The sequence below is a fragment of the Bombyx mandarina genome, chromosome 05, assembly GCF_030267445.1.
Source record: "Bombyx mandarina strain Sakado chromosome 05, ASM3026744v2".
NCBI classification, from domain to species: Eukaryota; Metazoa; Arthropoda; class Insecta; order Lepidoptera; family Bombycidae; genus Bombyx; species Bombyx mandarina.
In genome coordinates this window covers 2,531,350-2,553,353 of record NC_143212.1, presented here as the reverse complement: position 1 = coordinate 2,553,353, position 22,004 = coordinate 2,531,350, and the positions used below count along the sequence as shown (strand labels likewise).

The 22,004-nt window shown below is 37.8% G+C and overlaps 1 protein-coding gene across 5 annotated transcripts in view; it reads right to left on the bottom strand.

Annotated features, from left to right (window-relative positions):
- Window positions 1–2,182: 2,182 nt before the first annotated feature.
- The window catches only part of LOC114244022 (solute carrier organic anion transporter family member 74D), a 78,832-nt gene continuing 59,010 nt past the window's right edge, over window positions 2,183–22,004 (bottom strand). For all 5 annotated transcript variants that reach the window (XM_028175704.2, XM_089727284.1, XM_028175703.2 and 2 more), the window contains exons 3-11: window positions 19,464–19,604; window positions 14,970–15,101; window positions 9,970–10,134; window positions 7,589–7,714; window positions 6,942–7,075; window positions 5,878–5,996; window positions 4,646–4,842; window positions 4,135–4,311; window positions 2,183–2,901 (exon numbers count right to left, since the gene is read on the bottom strand). In XM_028175704.2, coding sequence (XP_028031505.2) covers window positions 2,714–2,901; window positions 4,135–4,311; window positions 4,646–4,842; window positions 5,878–5,996; window positions 6,942–7,075; window positions 7,589–7,714; window positions 9,970–10,134; window positions 14,970–15,101; window positions 19,464–19,604 — 1,379 coding nt within the window. In that variant the 3' untranslated portion in view covers window positions 2,183–2,713. The remainder of the gene's footprint in view (window positions 2,902–4,134; window positions 4,312–4,645; window positions 4,843–5,877; window positions 5,997–6,941; window positions 7,076–7,588; window positions 7,715–9,969; window positions 10,135–14,969; window positions 15,102–19,463; window positions 19,605–22,004) is intronic.

Sequence of the window (22,004 nt, the reverse complement as noted above, 5' to 3'; positions counted from 1 at the left end):
GCATATTTAAAATAATGTTTTCTAATTTTATCGATAAACTCAATATAAAAGCTCTAAATAAGCTAACTAAAACTTTTACACATGGCCCAGCCTTGTATTCGTTTCACTTAAAATGATCAACTAAATAAAACGACAGTGGTATTATAATAACATTAAAATTAAAAAAAAAAACCTAAAACGTAACATTAAAATGTGATTATAGTGTTTTACTTAAATATATATTATTTGTAACATTATAATATTATTTACATTGAATAATAGTAATTATTATATCGTATAATAAATTTGTAAAAAAAAAAAATTACTAATAACTAACAATAAACGTCTAATCACTAGCCATGTAATTCGCAATAATAGAAGTAGAATAGAGTAGTTGTTACACTGAAAAGAAATTACGGACATCTCTATGGCTGATATCGATGTGTCAACATTTTTATCATTTAACGAACATTAATTGTATTGTATATATTGTATATTGTATATTTTTATAGAGACATCTGAACTGTTTCACTATAGGCCCAGATAAAAAGCAATGGCAAAGCAAGGAAATCATCTAGTTTTAGGTGTGGCTACGACCAGGATCAACTACTACGTATTTATTTATCACGGGTAATTATTTTAGAAGCAAATAAACAAACGCGATCACCGTATATGTCATTTACTATATAAATATAATTTTGAACTATTTCGTTTGGCCTTATAAGAAGTTCTTTTATAAATCTCATAAACATTGTTAAGTATTCAACAAAACTGATTTTTTTTTATTGCTTAGATGGGTGGACGAGCTCACAGACCACCTGGTGTTAAGTGGTTACTGGAGCCCATGACATCCACAACGTAAATGCGCCACCCACCTTGAGATATAAGTTCTAAAGTCTCAAGTAAGTTACAACGGCTGCCCTACCCTTCAAATCGAAACGCATTACTGCTTCACGGCAGAAATAGGCAGGGCGGTGGTACCTACCCGCGCGGACTCACAAAAGGTCCTACCACCAGTATAAATATGATAGTACTTGTATTGTCTAGTAGTATCTTGTTACGAAATCTACTTTTGCTTTTATCACTTTAGAAATAAATTAGTGTATTTATCGCATTTTCTACAGTATTTATATGTATTAAATTATCAAAAACTATAAACATTTTCTTTGGATTTGTTCGAGTTGAACGACTTTCGATATCTCGATTCAGTGTAACACTACATTTAAGGTTATGTATATTAATGTCTCTCAATAAACATAACTCTATTAGGACAGACATTGCTTACAATAGTAAATTTTATTGCATAAAACTCCTTCAAAAATTGTTTTCATACTAAAAAACGGGGCATTCAGAAAGACAATGTTCAGTTTCAGATGTTTAAGGTAATTTTTTTTTTCAATCCCTAAAATGAAATTCGGTAAAAATCTGAATCGCGCTAACGACAATTCCTAATGAAATCTTCTAGAATAACGTTCTTTATATTGTTATAAGGACGACATTTAATATGTAAGCGCGATGAAATATTTGTTCCTATAATGAGGTTTGACATTGAAACACAATATAAAACTAACATTAAAAACAAAACAACTCAGTCCCAGAGTAAAATTTTTCACTACGAAATATGTAAAACCACAATTGAATAACAGCAAAAACCATTATTATCCTAATAATAATAGGTATCGTGATGATTACGTTTTAAAGCGAATCTTATTAAACAACAAAAAAAATTAGATCGAATAAATCGTTTCCCTTAAAATATTTATGATGCTACTCTCGAAAAAATTTCCTAATTGAGTTTAATTTTGCTTTTAAGATTATCGATATTTAAAAGTAGCACATGATCGATACTTCGTAGTCACACAAACATAATAATATAACCTATGTATATTTAAAATTTATATTACTTAGTATTTTATTTAAAAGTATATACTTCTATACATTAAAAAAATGTATCTAAATTCATTATTATTATGCGTGTTATATTGAGCAGTACATACAGCACATATCGATTAAATATTTTACTATAGGCGAATAATGAATCGATAAAAATATCGATATTAAATTGTACATTATATATAGTTATAGAGTTTGGTCGTTTATTTCGAATATCGCATCATGGTTTTGTGATATAAATAATATGATTGTACTTCCTAAGCTATCGTTGCTAGCCGTTTGTTTTAGTAACGAGTTATCGACAAAGACATTTCTTTTTTTTGGTACAATTTTTCCTTGTTAGGAAAGGCATCGACAAAGACAATTTAAAACATGAGAAGCGGAAACGAACCGAAACATTGGATATCGATTTTTATTGGTTTCTATATCCTGAATCTTATCTAAATATATAAGGTGACGAAAATTTTTAAGGCAAATTTTGTCGATTCTGTATAACAAAAATGATGAATAAAACCTTTAAAATTAACAAATAATGTCGATTAAATAATTTAAAAATCATATTAATATTGTGTATAATAAAATATATTTGTTCAAATAATGCACTAATAGGATATAGATAACCAACAATATAAAAGGTGCTATCCCTAGAGATGAAATGCTTACAGGCAGTGACGTCACAGATGCGCGTCATACAGCCACGTGGTCCGAGGAGGGAGTCGCGGGGCAATGCTATGTCGATGTGACCGATTTCGCTCAACACTAGTTGAAAGTAGAAAGTATTATAAAACATATGTTATCGATACGGCCACCACTAGAAGTGCGACTCGTATGAACAGTGACGTCACAGCTGCGTGTCTGTGGGCGCTGCGAGTAGCACGTGGTCCGGCGAGGGCGGCGCGGGGGGTGAGGCCGCCAGTGCGGGGAGTGGGGGCCCGCCCGCCTCGCTGGGGTTCATGTCGATGCGCCCCGCCTTACTCCACACCAGCAGGTCCATTATGAAAGCGAGGAACATGATCGCTGCCGAGAGGCCTGTTGATGAAATACTTTTCAAAGCGACATTTCCTATAATAATAGTGTACATGCGGCAGAGATGCGAATGTTGAGATGGATGTGTTGAGTGACAAGAAAGGACAAGATAAAGAATGAGTATATCAGGGGAAGTGTGAAAGTAGCCCCGGTAGCCAACAAATTAAAGAGCGGACGGTTAGCGTGGTATGGACATGTGATGCGTAGAGAGAAGATGCATGTGACTACGAGACGTATGGAAATGGTAGTGCAAGGTAATGGGAGAAGAGGTCGACCGAAGAAGACGTGGATAGTTTGTGTGTGAATGACGATATGAGAGAGAGAGAGAGGAGTAAATGTTGAGATGACGGCTGATAGAAGAGAATGGAAGAGAAGAAAAATTAGCTGTGCCGACCCCACCTAGTGGGATAAGGTGGAGAACAAGAAAAAGAAGATTTCCTATAATAGTACTTTTTATCGAGTAAATGACTCGAAGAACTACCCATCCTATTTGTTTAAAGAGTTAGTGGCGTGTGAACACCACCGCCCATCTTGAGACATAAACTGTAACTTAAATTTCATGCGAATAGTTTACGAACTGGCATGCGCGACTATTCTCTCGTTAAACTAACGCCATTGTTGGTACCGACCTCATGAGCAACACCTGGCGTATGTATACGTGCCGATACTGTAAGATCCATTTCTCTAAGCAAGCACCATAAGCGTCTTCCATAATCAATGTTTATCAATGATATATCAAGTTATGTGTAAAAAAAAATGTTCGGAGTTATCGTATGTGATACGACATTGTCACGATGCAATCATGATTAGTGGGATAGTAGTTAGGCCATACAATAGAGACTTCGGTCTCGCGATTCTGAATAGGTGACGGATTCGGAAGTACACGAACTCTATTATTCGTTTAATGAAATTTTTGAATCGATAAATTTTTGAATCGAATATTAAAAAAAATATATTTTTTAATCTTTATTCCTTCGATGGATGGACGAGTTCACAGCCCACCTGATGTTAAGTGGTTACTGAAGCCCATAGACATCTACAACGTAAATGCGCCACCCACCTTGAGATATAAGTTCTAAGGTCTCAGTAACAACTGGCTGCCCCACCCTTCAAACCAAATTACTACTGCTTCACGGCAGAAATAGGCGGGGCGGTGGTACTTACCCGTGCGGACTCACAAGAGGTCCTACTACCAGTAAAATATATAATAATCTAGAACACAAAGGTTATGCTGACCCAAGTAGAAGTATCTGAAGGAGTGCGTGTCGTAGAAGACGCAGGCGCCGAGCTCGCCGCACGCGTAGTCCCGCAGGCGGCACGCGGCGTCCACGGCCGCGCCGAACACGATGGGGCACGGCACGTTGCCGAACACGCCGATGGCGAACTGGATCACGCCCATCGCCATCGCCTTGTCTGGAACACCACACACACCTGGTTATGTACCAACCAAACGGAACCCTATCGATTAATGACAGCCGTGGAGCTTGACTGAGTAAATATGAGGCGTATTTACGCAACCAGGTTTTAAAACCAGTTTTTTTTTCCTACCTTTGCTGATAGCCTTGAGAGGCTATTTCAGCTTCGCCCTAAAGTGTGTAGATGAGCTCACGGGGCTCAAACCTGACGACGTTGCTAACACGAACCCTAGCAAGAGCAGTAATCTACCACCGGATCGGAAACGCGACCCACTGAGAAGATCCGGCGAGAAACTCAGTGGGCTGTGTCTGAGGGCTGCAGGAGTACTGACCGTGCTTGTCGGTGCAGCGGATGATGAGCAGCACGGCGCCGACCTCTCCGCTGGCGTGCACGAACATGATGGCCGCGAAGATGGCGATGAAGACGTAGATCTGCGAGCACGGCACCCCGCACTCCCCGCTCACCGCGTACCCCTCGGGCGCCGCCAGCTCCTGGAACGTTCTGTTGTGCAGATCGTACAGCTTCCCCCTGCAAACGAAACGGACACCCTGTATTGCCATAGTACGCGGAAACGAACACAGATGGCGCTGATATACAATAATAATCAACTTGAGGTTTTTTTTTCACTAGAAACTCTTGATTTACATTGTTATACTAAAGTTGTCATATTTATTTATTACACAGACGAATGAACGAGCCATTCAGCCGCTGTGCAGTCACTGAAACCCATAGCTATTTCGATGTAAATTCTCTCGTCCACCTTGAGATATAAAGTCTATATTTCAATAGTAGAGTGTAATGGCTAAGGCCTATTTTAAAGCAGAACACATGACAGTTTCGCAGCAGAATTAAATAGGATAGTGATATTTATCTGTACGGGTTTACTATACGTCCTCTAAGTTAATTAAACAATGATTACACAAAAAAAAATCTATAAAATTTTTATTGTATAATAATTCGTTCGTGAGAGAATTCATTCGTGAACACAAGTTAAGTACACATTTTGCTTGGATTTTTTTACTTGTCTGCGGGATTCAAACTCCAACCCAGTCGCATCACTCTATAGTACTACACCGTCTTAACCGTTAGACCACAATAACTTATTCGATTTATGTGTTATGTTTGCGCAATGGTAATAATGATTATTATCTTGCAGACTTTCCTAAGCGATTAAAGAAACCACCAAGCAAACTATTCATATCTACTACGAGTACACCTTGCGTCTTATTCATCAGGCCGCGGAGTCCTCTAGTTCCGGAAAGCAAACGATTCTAATATCCCCACTAATGACGTCACACTGCTTTCGAAAAGTACTTTACTAGTGTTAGGACCTCTTATGAATCCGCACGGGTAGGTACCACCACCCTGCCTATTACTGCCGTGAAGGAGTAATGCATTTCGGTCGGAAGGGTGGGGCAGCCGTTGTAACTATACTGAGACCTTAGAACTTATATCTCAAGGTGGGTGGTGCATTTACGTTGTAGATGTCTACGGGCTCCAATAACCACTCTCGTCCACCCATCTAACAAATAAAAAATAACGTAATAAAACTTCGGTACTAACAGATCGGTTGTCGCACTTCCGTTGATACACGAACAATTATAATACAAGAATGTATTGTTGTCGAGCTGCATGCTTCCCATGCAGCCGGCCTGGCAGGGCGAGAGATACGTGTAAGAATCCTGAAAATTAAATTTAAAAAAAAACATGAATAATTCATACGGTGACAATACCGGCTTTAATGTCAGTGTCGACCTCCTGTATACACAGAAAACAGGATTAGTTCCTCAATTTTATTCGAAAAAAAAAACATAAATAAAATGGTTTCTTTGACAGCAAAATTTCGGATATTACTTTCGGATGTAAAGAAAAAAATACCATTCACATAAAAAGGTAAGTTTAAATTAAGGTAAGGTTAAATAGAAGTAATTTTAAATTAAAAAAAATACACAAAACCTAAAGCTCCATAGTTTTTAGGATCATTTTCGCTTGTCAACATTCCGTGCACAATATACCATTTATTCGCTCACTCCCCTCTTACACGATAAACGATGACCGGAGTATCGTCAGTTAACATCGGCGTCTCATTTAGATATGACCAAATCATATTTTAAATCGTAAAGCGCGATTCTTTTTTTTTTCTATAGAAATCGGCATATATTTTTTTAAGGGATTTTATGACCTGGCAACTAAGACCTTTAAGTCATGTCTTATTTTAATTTATAGTCATATTTTTATGAAAAGTGATATTATGGAGTGAAATGAAATGAAGATGATTAATTTGGGACATTAATCAACTGGGATGAAATTAAATGAAATTAAATGAGATGATATGGGATGAAATATAATCTCAGTAAAATGGTGGTCATTTACCAAGATTTTTTCAGTGGACTTTTTGGAAGATCCCGAGAAGTTACGTCCAGCGACTTTGTTTCATTTTCCCACATTTGTGCACTTTCACAGATATTAAACAGTTAATAAACCACCATTATTACACATTTAAACCCGAAGAAACACTAAATAGACAAAATAAAACAAATCACACAACTTCACTCCTCGCGTTCCCGCCAAAAAGTCCACCGGCATGTATCCTTAGTACCGACAGCAGATAAACTATTATTGATTACCTGTCCACAGACGGGGCTGAAGGAGGCGTTCTCGCAGTGACACGCCATGCTGCAGGGCAGGGCGCTGTCGGAAGCCGCGCTCAGGTACCGGTAACTCTTCTCTGGGCAACTCACGAACATCAGTGCCACCATGCCTTCAAGAAAACATCCGAATTGTTTTGGACGTGTCGTACATTTTAATGGCTTAGATGGGTGGATGAGCTCACAGCCCACCTGGTGTTAAGTGGTTACGGAAGCTCATAGGTATCTATAACATAAATGCCGCTACCCACCTTGAGATATGAGTTCTAAGGTCTCGGTATAGTTACAACGGCTGCCCCACCATTCCAACCGAAACGCATTACTGCTTCACGGCAGAAATAGGCAGGGAGGTGGTACCTACCCGTGCGGACTCACAAGAGGTCCTACCACCAGTAAATACGCAAATTATAATTTTGCGGGTTTGATTTGTATTACACGATGTTATTCCTTCACCGTGGAAGTCAATCGTAAACATTTGTTAAGTACATATTTCATTAGAAAAACTGGTACCCGTCGGCGGGATTCGAACATCGATGCATCGCTAGATACGAATGCACCGGACGTCTTATCCTTTAGGCCGCGACGACTTCAGCACATTAACATTTAAGACTACCCTACAAACTCACCGGCACTATAAATGGCGGCTGTGGCTGCAGTCCAAGCGGCCACCTGTCTTGCGGACGGTACAAGCTTCAATATGACAACTCCCGACGTTATTATGCCGAGTCCCATCACCAGGATACCACCGAGAGCTGGAATGTAAGAGGTACCGGGATAAAATTATAATAAACTACTATGTATCCTAGGGTTTTGATCGCCTTCATCTTATCCGACTGCGGTAGCAAAGGATATCAGAGGATTTAAATATCCATTTAAAGTAGGACATGTATTAGATCCGTCATAGATAGGGTTTCGTGTTCTTGAACTTTATCATAATTATCCAACAGTTCACTATGTTTGTATTTAAAAAAAAATCTCATAGGGAATATTGTAAATTTTAATACATTTATATACATACATGTACCTAATATAAAAATAGGTAATAATATAAAAACTAAAAAAAACACGTCGAAATAATAAAACGAACTAACATTTTTTCGCACAAATATATATAGATTCGTCCACGACCCTCAGCCCAGCAGTCAGGGGGCCCTTGTTACTGCACTATTCAGTCAAAGCACGTCATTTCGGATCCTCCCAATCCACTAACGGTGCTTTTAGGTACCTCAAGCAGCGATCATCGTTCTCGTCGAACCCATCGCTTGCAACGAAGGGCTCGACGAGTAAATTAACCCACAGACAAAGCTCACTGAGTTTCTCGCCGGATCTTCTCAGTAGGTCGCGATTCCGATCCGGTGGTAGATTCTGCGAAGCACTGCCCTTGCTAGGGCTTTTTTTTTTTTTTTTTTTATTGCTTAGTTGGGTGGACGAGCTCACAGCCCACCTGGTGTTAAGTGGTTACTGGAGCCCATAGACATCCACAACGTAAATGCGCCACCCACCTTGAGATACAAGTTCTAAGGTCTCAAGTATAGTTACAACGGCTGCCCCACCCTTCAAACCGAAACGCATTACTGCTTCACGGCAGAAATAGGCAGGGTGGTGGTACCCACCCGCGCGGACTCACAAGAGGTCCTACCACCAGTAATTACGCAAATTATAATTTTGCGGGTTTCATTTTTATTACACGATGTTATTCCTTCACCGAGTGTTAGCAAATTCTCTCAGTTTGAAACCGTGAGCTCACCTACCAATCCGGGCGTAGCTGTAATAGCTGTAATAGGCTACCAGCAAATAGGTAGGTTGAAATAAAAAAAAAAAAAAAAATCACCTTCATTTCGTAAGTCAAAATTCACGAAACACGTTACATTTTCCCGAGATAAGGAAGTTACTCACGTATTTCTACTTTTCACACTTTTTCTAATAATATAATACAATAAAAAGTTGATGTTAATACATGTCACAAAATATCTTGCGAAATTTCATTCAAATTGATTCGTCATTTTAAGGTGATACGGGTCACAATAACACAAACTTTCACATTTATATATATGTATATTAAGTATACTTAAATAAATTTTATATTAAAACTTTCCTCTTCTTATGAACGTTGGGCAAATTAGTTATAAGGTAAGAGAATCCTTTAAGTATGTATACAATATTAAGACCGTAGCTGGAATAAACTTTAAGGCTACCAGAGAATTACTAGGGAAAAAAAAGAGACTGTAATACTGTTTTATTTTGTGGTCGGGTAATTCCCCCCTTTTTAGTATATTTCGAAGGCCGAAAGTCGATTTAGTTTAAGTGACATATCCCTTAATCCGTGACATCTATCTTTCTAATTAAAGGTCCGTTTTAGTTTGGTATTATCGTCAACAATTCAATGTTTTTATTTGAACTTTAATTAAGTTAACGCCATTCAAATGGCTGAAGAAATTCTTTTGTTATGATATACCTATTTTCCAAATTTTAAACTTTAAATAGCTCTCTGTAAAGTTGCAAAAAAATTGCTTAAGCCAAATAGAATTTCATCTGTCGATATAACGAGAAAGTTAATTTGTGTTTCGATTTTATTTAAGTACCTTCGAACCCAAGCCATAGCTGGAAATAAGCTTAGCAGAATAACGATTTCCTGTCCTTTGGGAAGTACTAATGAAAGTAAACTGGTAATTTTTTTACTGGTGGTAGGACCTCTTATGAGTTCGCGCGGGTAGGTACCACCACCCTGCCTATTTCTGCCGTGAAGCAGTAATGCGTTTCGATTTGAAGGGTAGGGCAGCCGTTGTAACTATACTGAGACCTTAGAACTTATATCTCAAGGTGGGTGGCGCATTTACATTGTAGATGTCTATGGGCTCCAGTAACCACTTAACACTAGGTGGGCTGTGAGCTCGTCCACACAACTAAGCAATAAAATATAAAAAAAAGACTTCAGACCGTTCGGAAAACAGTAAGATCAAACCAGAACGTAATTGTTTATAATAAAAATAAAAATAAAAAAACTGACCAGACACAAGATTGGCATCGTGCGTCGGGAGTCGGAACTGCTTCTCCAAATACTTGGGTAGAAAACTGTAAACTCCACTGATCGGCATCAGATGTAGCACGGAGCTGGCCGTCCTCCACATCAGAATGTCGTTCGTAATCTGCCTCTTGATCGCCGCGAAGAAATCTGAAACGGGAGTAACAGTTCATTGTCTTCACGATCTTAAAAGCTCAAAGTGGCCACAACTATAATGACGAAAAGGAAATCAAATAAATAATAGTTTAAAAAGCTATAAAAATACGCTTTAATAGAAAATCCAACTAAAAAATAAGAAATAAATTTGCTGGGTGCAAAAGCACCTGAAAACAGGATATTATCAAAATAACCCTTCTACTCATATCTGTTCATAAAATAAATTATTTATAACTACTAACTAAGATACCATGCATCCCACGCTTTTTTTACAATAAAATCATTTCTTCTTACACTATTTTTAAAAATTATTAAAATTTATTTTCTATTTTTAGTTATATTTTGTATAAAAGCGTATTTTGTTACTTTTTTAAACTATTTTTTTTTCCATTTTTTTTAAATTTCCATTTATCCATATTTTATTTTTTAGTATTGTATTGTCATCGGTCCTTAATAAGTGTACCAAATTTCGAGTTAATCCGACATTTTAAAGAGGAAAAAAATCATGTTCAAAGATTCCGTTACAAACATACATATACGTCTGAAGCTAATAAAAGCGTATTAAAAATATATATATTCATAGGCAGGAGTAGGTGTGAACAATAAGACAATAAAAAAGTTAACAAAAATATAAAATGAAAATTTCATCAGTGTCACCAAAGTGGATTGAATATGCATTATTACTAAGAATAACATGAAAACTACTGATCAAAATTTGATAATAATGAAATGCAAACACCCGAGAAGTTCCAGATTTCAAATAAATAAATAAAAACTATCAAAATCGGTTCATAAAAAAAAAAGATTGAGGTTAACTCACACACACAAAAAATACATCATCTTTTTTTTTAAGTTTTTTATAATAAAAACTAAGATGGCAAGTACCTACAAACGATAAGATCGGATAGCTCACGAGATTGCCAAAGAGGAAACGTTCTAAATCAAAAAGATAGTAAATTCTATAACGGCGCGGCCGTCACTATAATAACTCATCCCGATATGTACGACTATACTGAATTTATTTATTATTAAGGCTAATTCTATTTCTGAAGCGATACATTGAACGTTAACGTTGAGACGTAATCAAAAATTAATTTTAACTAATCATATTATTATCGTATATTGGTTGGATGCGGAAGGCAGAGGACCGCATTATGTGGAAGGCATTGGGGAAGGCCTATGTCCAGCAGTGGGCAGATAAAGGCTGATGATGATGATGATGATGATATTATTATCTGGAACGCATTACTGAGCCGTTAGACTGAAAGATGTATCCTATATATCCTTTATCAGAGATATGTTGATGTCGTGATGTATAAATAATTTACATGGTATAATCAGTGAAATCTGTCTAGTAGTTATTACATAACAAGAACTTATGGGACCGACAAACATCTATATATTAATATGTGAAGCAAAAACTTTGTACCCCTTTTTACGAAAATGGCGCGGATGGAGGTGTATGAAATTTCCCACACTTATAGGGAATATAGAGAAGAAGTGCAGAATGATATATTTTTTATTATGCATTAAATCATACATTAAAATCATACATTAAATCAATAAAAAAACATTACACACACTACTACGTATTTGACACACGCACGCATGCATACTATTTGTTTATTGTCAAATTTTTCTTATTGCTTATAGTCTGTGGTCAAATTGAGAATAGATTAAATATTAGACTTTTTGGCGGGAACGCGAAGAGTGAAGTTGTGTGATTTGTTTTATTTTGTCTATTAAGTGTTTCTTCAGGTTTAAATGTGTAATAATGGTGGTTTATTAACTGTTTAATATCTGTGAAAGTGCACAAATGTGGGAAAATGAAACAAAGCTGCTGGACGTAACTTCTCGGGTTCCTCAAAAAGTCCACTGAAAAAATCTCAGTAAATGACCACCATTTTACTGCGATTATATTTCATCCCATATCATCTCATTTCATTAAATTTATCTCAGTTGATTAATGTCTCAAATTAATCATCTTCATTTCATTTCACTCCATATTATCATTTTTCATAAAATTAAAAATATAAAGTAAAATAAAACATGACTTAAAGGTCTTAGTTACCAGGTCATAAAATCTCTTAAAAAAAATAGATTAAATATTGTTTGTCTTTATTAATATTTGTTTAAAGTGTAGTCTTGACTAAATCTGTGATTATAGAAGTATATATTTGATAATAGAATCATAATAGTGTACAAACTTATAATTTCAATTAATTATAGTCGAATTTCCACTCCCAGAGGACCACTAATATATGATATCATTATATTGTAGGAAGTTTCGGAGCTACTGCCGAGAGATATATGTACTTTCATTTTATTACCATAAACTGGTTAGTTCGCGTTTCCACCTGCGATTGTGTGATAACCGCAACACACAGACGTCACAATTAGAATTCCATCAAATATCTTAGTCAAGAGATTCAAGTGTTAAATGTCTTCAATAACAACCGTCCCCTATAGACACAGCCCACTGAGTATCACTCACGGGATGTTCTCAATGGATCGCGATTTCGATCCGGTGGTAGATTCAGCGAAGCTCGGTTCTTGCTAGAACTAGAGTTAGCATATTATCTAAGGTTGAGCCCGTGAGTTCATCTACCCGTCTACGCATAGCTGGAATAGTCCCTTAGGTTACCAACGAATAGGTAGGGAAAAAAACAACTGTCCCTTGGACTATGACACAAGTAGGCGTGGCACGCCGTTGTGAGGCTGACCCGTACTATTACTGTAAAGTATTGTAATCAACAGCTACATAAATATATCGCAGTCATTCAATTGTATAACTCAAATTCCTTGCATTTAATATGTCGTCCGCGTTTTAGCTATCTGTTTGGATTGCTGCGACGAAACATTCATAAAATTAATAATCTAAAATAAAATAAATATATCAACAAAAACATATTTAAATTCCAAGTTATTTGTTGCATTTATTCGGCGAGTTATTATTTGATCATCCTCCACTGTTTTATCGCGTCTATAACGAGCTCGGCTGGCGAGAGAAATTCATTATTTACAACATGAACAAAATACTATTTAACGAAATAGACAGGACACATAATATAATTGTGGAATTCGAATTCACTTTTATGAGGAAAAAAACAACGGTTTATAAAACTTACGTGCTCGACACGAAGTACAGTTGTTGTTAGGGAACGTTTATTACAGAGTACCATATTTTTATTCTTTTTTACACGCTTTATATTAGCTTCACTTGTATGTATGTTTGTAAGTGACTTATTTAGACGCGTTATGGACCCACTTTAAACGGCCAGATTTCATTCAAACTTTGTAGATGACAAATCAATATATAAAAAAATATTGAAAAATAATAATTGAAATTCAACTAAAAAATAGAAAGAAAAAAAAGCGTGGGGTGCATGGTGTTATTAGTTATAAATATTTTTCTGTCAGATATGAGTAGAAGAATTGTTATTTCAATAATATCTTAAAAAGCACCCCACGCTTTTTTTACAATGAAATATAATTTTTTTACACTATTTTCAATTCAAATTTATTAAAATTTATTTTCTATTTTTTAGTTGAATTTTATATAAAGCGTGTTTTTTAGTCTTTTTAAGCTATTTTTTTTTTTTTTTTAATGTATCGATAGAATTCCGGTCACTAGGCATATAAAACAAGGGACGTAGTTTGAACAGTGTAATGCAATACTGAAGGGGGCGCGGGACCAATCCGCCTCGCACGGTTTTTTGACATGTGACATTAATGTATCAAAATCAAAACGTATCAAACTATTCGATTGTCAGTACCATCAACGTGGGATATGTAATACATGGGTGGACGAGCTCTCGACCCACCTGATATTAAGTAATTACTGTAGCCCACAGACATAAGAACAACGTAAATGCCACCCAACTAAAGACTACATATTTCTTAAAATCTTTACAAATAATGACAGCGAACTTTTAATAGACCATGACAAAAAAATTCAAGACATAGGTGGTGTGTGTTCAGAATCGAAACAGCGACATCTCATATGAAGCAAGACACCGCTGCGCCACGGACAAAATGTTAAACATTTTAAAACCTGACAACACCACTGTGTTGCTACAGCTAAATTTTTTTAGAGAGAAAGTAAAAATCGCTTTAATTTTTACTTTATGTATGTATCGCCAATATAAACTTAACTTATACACTATGAAACGTATTTAAGAATATTGAGATAAAATCGCAACAATTACAAAGTCGCTGGACCTTAACAATCACGCATTGGTATTCAAGTATTAGTATTACCTACCACTTAACGCCACATGGGCCTTAGTTTCTCTCCCGTCAGAAGTATCTACAATATAACTGTTATTTTTTTGTATCAAGCGTTATGGTATTCGTTCAATAAACAGTTATAAACAACATATGACTCACAAGCATCTAGACATCAGACATCTAAATCAAATCATTTCTTTAAAAGAAATCACGTGGCCTCGCGTGTTAAAACGCGCTTATAACGTTTCCAGGAGATATACACGTAGGGCTGTCGAATATCAATAGGGTTGTCTAATGAAAATCGATTATTTTTTTTGACGGTTACAGAAATCCATCGAAATGCGAATACCGTGATCGACCTTGAAACATGAGGTCGAAATCTAAATTGCATCCCATGTTTGATACTGTATGAGGTATCCTATAAAATATGTTAAGCAAAAATCTCGATAACGCTCTTAAAGAGTGATCAAACTAATACAATAGAACACAATGAAAAGTAAGTTTAGAATTTTCTAGCAATCTTCTAAATTATCCTTACAAAAAAGGTAGGTCTTAAATTACTAGCCGAATGAATCTGTTGAAATTGACATATTGTTTACCTTTGACGAACGGCTCTCGCTTCTCTTTACTCTTCTTCATCTGCAATTGGATCGGTTCGGGTTTGATCTGACGCGGAAAGAAGAACATCAGACACGATAGCATCACGATGAAACCGGCGATGAACACCATACCTGCAGCAAAAATATACTCAACGTTATCTTATTTGTAAATAGAACCTTTAAGGCGGATTGTGCCAAATATATTGTGGTATAAACAATTAAACTCGTAAGCCTGGTCAAGTCATTCAAATGTGGAAGAGAATTTGATTGGCGATTTTTTTTTTCTAATGTACACTTTAACCGATTTTCACTAAAATCTGTGACGTCATTTGGGCCTAAAGGCTAAGACGCCCGCCGTACTCGTATAAGACGACTGTGCCGATGTTCAAATCCCGCTGGTAATTTTTTTTGACCGTATTTATAGCATGTTTCGAACGAACCGCTACCACATTGGACTCATGAAAGACCGCGTAATAAAAACTAAGTCCGCACAATTACTGGTGGTGAGATGCATTGTTAGCCCACGCGGGTATATCCGGGCTGTTTCAGCTGCGAAGCTATCATGTATACCGTATTGAGGGGTGGGCAGCTATTATATACGATTCAACTCAGAACTCGTGACTCAGGGTGGCTATCAGTATTTACGTTACGATGTTTATAGGTTACGGTAACCAGTTAACACCATGTGAGACTCTTAGTCCATGCAATGTTCTTCTTCTGCATGCCCTTAACCCACATTATGAGGAGTCAGCGTGGCGCATCCCCATGTCATGATGCTTAAGCATTTGACGTGAGTATTACGAGCGACCGCCTGCTTAAAATTAACATTCTACGCGTTATTTCTCAAAAAGTAAGTCTTTCTATATATTCATAATAATTTTCACAAAAATATGGAGGAACAAAACAATTTTGGAACTTAAAATTTAATAAAACCTTAAACTAGAAAACTCAGAGAGAGTCAACTTTTTTCGAAAAGGATAACGTCCCCTTAATTTTTTTCTAATTTTTTTTTCCTCCTCAAATTAATATCTAAAGTACGATTGGTTAGAAGTCTTATAGGTCCGCCTTCAGGCGAGCAGTAAATACATTGCCCGGTCTGCCAAGGCTGGATGGCTTTTTCTCCTATCGACACCTAATCACGCAAAAGGTGGATGAGAAGAGTCGAGGAGCGGGCTCAGTGGTGTGGATTGGGAGAGGACTGTATTCAGCAGTGGACGATTGTGTGCTGATGATGATGATGATGATGAATCACGCAAGATCGACCGTAGTATGTACATGGACTTCTGTAACCACTTAACATGCTCACCTACGCCAATTACAAAGGTAAGGCCTCCTAGGTAACCGATTAACGATTACATGTGTACATTCCTTAATATCTATTACATTATAGAAGTTTGTTATGAGAGTCATGGTAAAACATAATGCAAATATTTAATTTAATCTCGACTCGTACGTTTTGTATCCTAATGAATACCATAAACAGATTTATTATTCTTGCAAATAAAACATGCAAAGGATATCATCAAGCAACAATGTGCCGAATAAAAAATCGCTAACGAACAAAGTGAACAAACAGAATTCGTGGTTAACTTATATGGTCCAGTCATTCGCTGTGTACACAACGTATCAGAGCTATGGAATATTCTAATTAGCAGAATTATCGTACCTCTAGCGGTACGATCAGATGAAAGGCTAATCAATTCGAATTCGTAACTAGATCAGAAATACCTTGAGTCTCGTTGTGAATTTATTATTATTATATATATATACGAACCGGTAACCGATCGTTAAATTGGAGCACAAGGATTTCCCGTTCGCGTGAGGAGCTATTCCAAATATTTCCAAGTTTGAAAACACAATTACAAGCGATAGATGCAAACAGAAAACATTTGCGCGTTCACAAGGTCGGCCGGTCGACGATCAGTCAAGGGCGTTCGCTAGACGCTGTAGGTATCCACCGTAGATACGTCCACGTTATTTTTACGTTCGCTCAATTGAGAAAGCGGAGAATCGGGTGGTGTATCAAAGTATCCGATACTAGAAAAGTATAGACGAGAAAGACGAAGGTCAACTCGTAACCGGTTTAAAAGTAAAAGTGAGCGCGGCGGCGGCGCGGTCGCGTGTCCACCCACTAAATCCTCATTACGGGCATCGTCGAAGGCATAATTGTCGGCAACAAGGCGCGCTCAGCCTTGGCCGTGACCGGGTACGCATAGTGCTTATTTTAGCGATCGTGACGCGGCGTGATGTAACATTCGTTATGTAACTGGCGGCGTGCGCTGCGACGCTGCGTGACGCCGCACTATCCCACCCGAGAAAAAGCGAAAGCATCTCGGGAATGCGAAAAATACGATCAGTAAGGCCCGCTGCGGATACATCGCCACTCCGACGCGCGTGAACTCATCAACGTTTCCAAATAAATGAACGATGCACGCGTAACAACTGTCGTACAGTGTCCGCAATTCATCATGGTGAAATAAATACAAGATCGCCCCGAGCACCCCTTTCCGAGAAACGATTACATTGAATTCAGAACTTGATTAATGCCGAATGAGGGAAGCTTGTAATGAGTATCGATTATCGTGTTGCAACATGCGATTTGTATGTTCATTACCCGTTGAGAAATTTTATTTTTATTCAATACAAAAGCGGTGTGAAATGCCATAGGTAAACGACATCGCAGTATCATGGCTAAGATTAACAAGCTACAACAAGATTATCTACAAATTAATTGGTCGGGCGACCGTTTTATGCAGTTTCATCCGTATTTATATATCTTTTTATAAATTAATTATTCACTGATTATTATTGGAAACCCGACGTGCGCTTTTAGAGCATAATTTTAATGTAAATCCCATTCATTCGAATATAAAACATCATTTGACTATTAATTAAGTATCAGAGGTATGCATAATGTAATAATTTTATATTACTATAGTTTTGCACGTTGTACGAAACTGTCATATTAAAATTCAGAACTTCATTCATGAGCGGACGGGAGTGGGACAATAAGGAAATACGCGGAAACCGTTCTACGCGTATTTGCGAATTCACGTAATTGACAGTCGGAACACGGTCGCGGCAAATTTCTACAGATTTAAGATACAAACGCCCAAACTGTCACCTATCAAATTTGAACCTTGTAACAATGTAAATAAGGGGACAGGCCTCAATGGTGATTTGCAAAATGTAAGCGAGCGCTCGGTGCGCAAGCGAAGTTGCGTTGGCAATTTGGTCACGCGCGTGCTTTCTTCGTGGGTTTTGCGCGCAAATCTGTTTAAACGCTTCGATAACGGTAGATGGTGGCGGCGCGAAGGAATGCCACAATTTCCAAAGCGACACTCGACGACAATGCAACACTTTACAAATGTTTACATTCAAATTTTCAGCGTCTCATGAAGTTTTTTTTAAACACAACCATTCGAACCATTTGAACGACTATCTTCTCGCTTGGTTCACTCTAATAAAAATCCATTTTTTTTTTATTGCTTAGATGGGTGGACGAGCTCACAGCCCACCTGGTGTTAAGTGGTTATTGGAGCCCATAGACATCTAGAACGTAAATACGCCACCCACCTTGAGATACAGGTTCTAAGGTCACAAGTATAGTTACAACGGCTGCCCCACCCTTCGAACCGAAACGCATTACTGCTTCACGGCACAAACAGGCATTTTATCTGCCTAGCAACAAATTTCATGTAATTAAATCAAAACGTGCGCTTAAAATATTCTACAAACGAACAATTAATGAGTTAGCGTGAAACGAAACAGCGTGTATTATGTGATGGTAGTGCAGTCTTACGCTATTGGCTGACAAGTTAATTAGAAATGGATATTATGCGTGTTGGACGGTAACCGCACGCTTGCACGGAGCCTCGGCCTAATGAGTCGTAATTGCAGGTAAAAGGACGCAAGTTGTCATGCGCGAAACTGTCGAAGCGGCCGGCCGGTCTCTACGACAAGTGCTTTGCGAATTTGAAAAGTCACTAAGAGCCTGGAAGGCGTAAATTAACCGGTTACCATACTAGAAGACATGCAGTGTGCTTGGTGTGAGTTTTTTAACGTTCTCGATAGCGTAAAAGTTAGGCCAATTTCGTATGCAGTTGGAACAGCGCCCCTAGCGGCAAACGTACGCAAACGATCCCATTCCATACAAATATGAGCTAACTTTTACGCTATCGAGAACGTTAAGAAACTCGCACTAAGCTCACTGAATTACAGAATTAATTGAAGCTACGTGAGTTGTCACTGGTGGGTCATTGATCAAAACGACTTTAAATCACTCGACATACAGCCTTCGTTATCTGAACTGCGGTTTAAAATATCAATCGTGAATCTAGTAAGCAGACGAACGTATGGCCCACGTAATAGTGAGAGATTACCGTCGCCCATGGACTTCAGCAATACCAGGGGTAGAGCCAAGCCGCTGCCTACCGTTAAGTACTAAGTTCTGTCATGAAATAGATAAATGTTTATAAAAATAATTAGACTTACCGAGCCACCATGCGCCGACCCATTTCGGGTCGCTGGAATCGAATCCTGGATCGACTAGAGGATTGACGTAGACCCTCGTGCAAAACGCACCGAGCATGAATCCCAGCGCCGGTCCGATCACCCTGATGCCAATCGTGATAGCTGATGACAACAATAAAAAAATATATAAATACAACATCTCCATTTAATTCTCAGGTTACTTTATAATTTAACGCGAGTTTATGATCATTCATCTGGACATAACCAATACAATCGAAATAAAATATGAAAATGTCCAAGCACAATGAACAACAACAAAGCATGCTCTTTCACACAAGACACTGATGGTAGGACCTCTTCTGAATCCGCGCGGAAGGTACCACCACTCTGCCTATTTCTGCCGTGAAGTAGTAATGCGTTTCGGTTTGAAGGGTGGGGCAGACGTTGTAACTATACTGAGACCTTAGAACTTATATCTCAAGTGGGTGGCGCATTTACGTTGTAGATGTCTATGGGCTCCAGTAACCACTTAACACTAAGTGGGCTGTGAGCTCGTCCACCCATATAAGCAATAAAAAAAGACATTTAATCTTATTACATTAATTATCACAATCGATTGCAACATACATCCTAAAAAAAATTATTTCACACTTGAACGCTCTATTGAGTAACAGTGATTCTTCAAGATCTACTGAACAATTCTGATTAGCAAAAACAATCGCAAATGGAAAGATTGTTGCTATGTAAAACGCGAGGGTTCGCCTTAGAGAACGGACCGCAGTCGTTTATCTCAATAGGGCTAGGGCACGGGGGCTAATTGCGGGTCATTGAACCGGTCACAATAAATTAACGTATGAAGTATTGGCGATGTCAACGATCCTTTGGCATTCGACGCGCATCCACTTGTCGAACGCAACGTGATCGAGCGACGCGTCAACAAACAACTCGACTCCTATGTAAATTCATTTAATTACAATTTAATGCGATTCATTTGCAAGCAGAGTTTATTTATTACACACGACCACACCTCCGCCGGACAAATATTGAAGACGCGCGTTTACAGTATTTTAATTTTACTATCTAATTTATTAATGGAACGGATATTTCTTTTTCTAAATGTTCATCCATAAATTACAAAGTTATTCCAAATTCCTATTACGATTTGAAATATATATTTTTTATGTTGAATAATAATGTAATTAATCATATTAAGATAATTTTCATATTTTAGAGAATATGTTCGCAATGCTATAAAAGATTCGAATATTGCTTTTTTTGTAATTGTCCTTGTAGGCAGACGAGCATACGTCCCACCTGATGGTGAGTGGTTACCGTCGACCATGGACTTCAGCAATACCAGGGGCAGAGCAAACCCGCTGCCTACCGATCTTGTCTCGGTAATCAAGCAAAAACAATAATTAACTCTCCATACTTTTAAGAAATTCGTTGACAGGTGCCAAATGCAACGTATCACAAAACGGCCCATCAAAATGATAATCAATAAAGTACTTGTAGCGCTCATCGACACTATCTCGATGGGCCGAGGGAGAAGTTTTGAGTCACGAAAGGACTGTCCCAGATAACGAAATTAAATCGAAACCAGTTATAATAAAATAACGAAGAACCGCTCCGGGTTCGGTGACCGGCAAACAATCAGGTACTTAGGGTTCTGAATGTAATCTTTCCGAGAAGCGGACAGCCATCGTTTGCCAAAAAACCAATGTGCGTTCAACTCGCGCGCTGATTATCGAACATGCAATATCCTATTGTGTTTTTTTATTGAAACAGTACTCATATTTGTTACTAAAACTCCGGCTGCATCTTATCTTATCTGTGCACCATCAAAGCGATAATCCCTGATCGTCCAATAGTAATTCTGCCACATTTAGACGTCACAACAAGGCTGCAAATGCAAATCATTTATTTATTATTACTAGCGACCCGCCCTCGCTTCGCTTCGGAAACATTAAATTTTATTATTGATAATTGAGTCCCGCGATGTTACCCGCGGTTATTGTCGTACCGCGGATGACGCCGCGGTGCGAAGCTAGTCTAAAAAAAGTAGCCTAAGTTACTCCTTATATCATCAGCTACCTGTTAGTGAAAGTCCCGTCAAAATCGGTCCAGCCGTTCCAGAGATTAGCCGGAACAAACAGACAGACAGACAGACAAAAATTGTAAAAAATGTTATTTTGGTGTATGTACCGTATATATATTCATATGCATGCAGTAAAAAGCGGTTATTTCAATATTACAAACAGACACACCAATGTTATTTATATGTATAGATTCTTCGCAGCCACGGGGGTACCACTAAGAAACCTCTTGTCATTGTCAATCCAACAGATCTACAGGATAGAGGACGCAGGAAACTGCCACAATCATTGACAGTCCCAGGAACGCAAGATGCAAACCTCACTAACAAACCCCAATACCGTCCAATCAAGACCATCCGAGATTCGAGATCCTTCGCAAAGAGCATTTTAGTTATATAAGCCAGATAGCAAAGGGTTTTTTTGATTAAGTACATTTTCATCTAAGACCACTTAGACTCGCCGAATG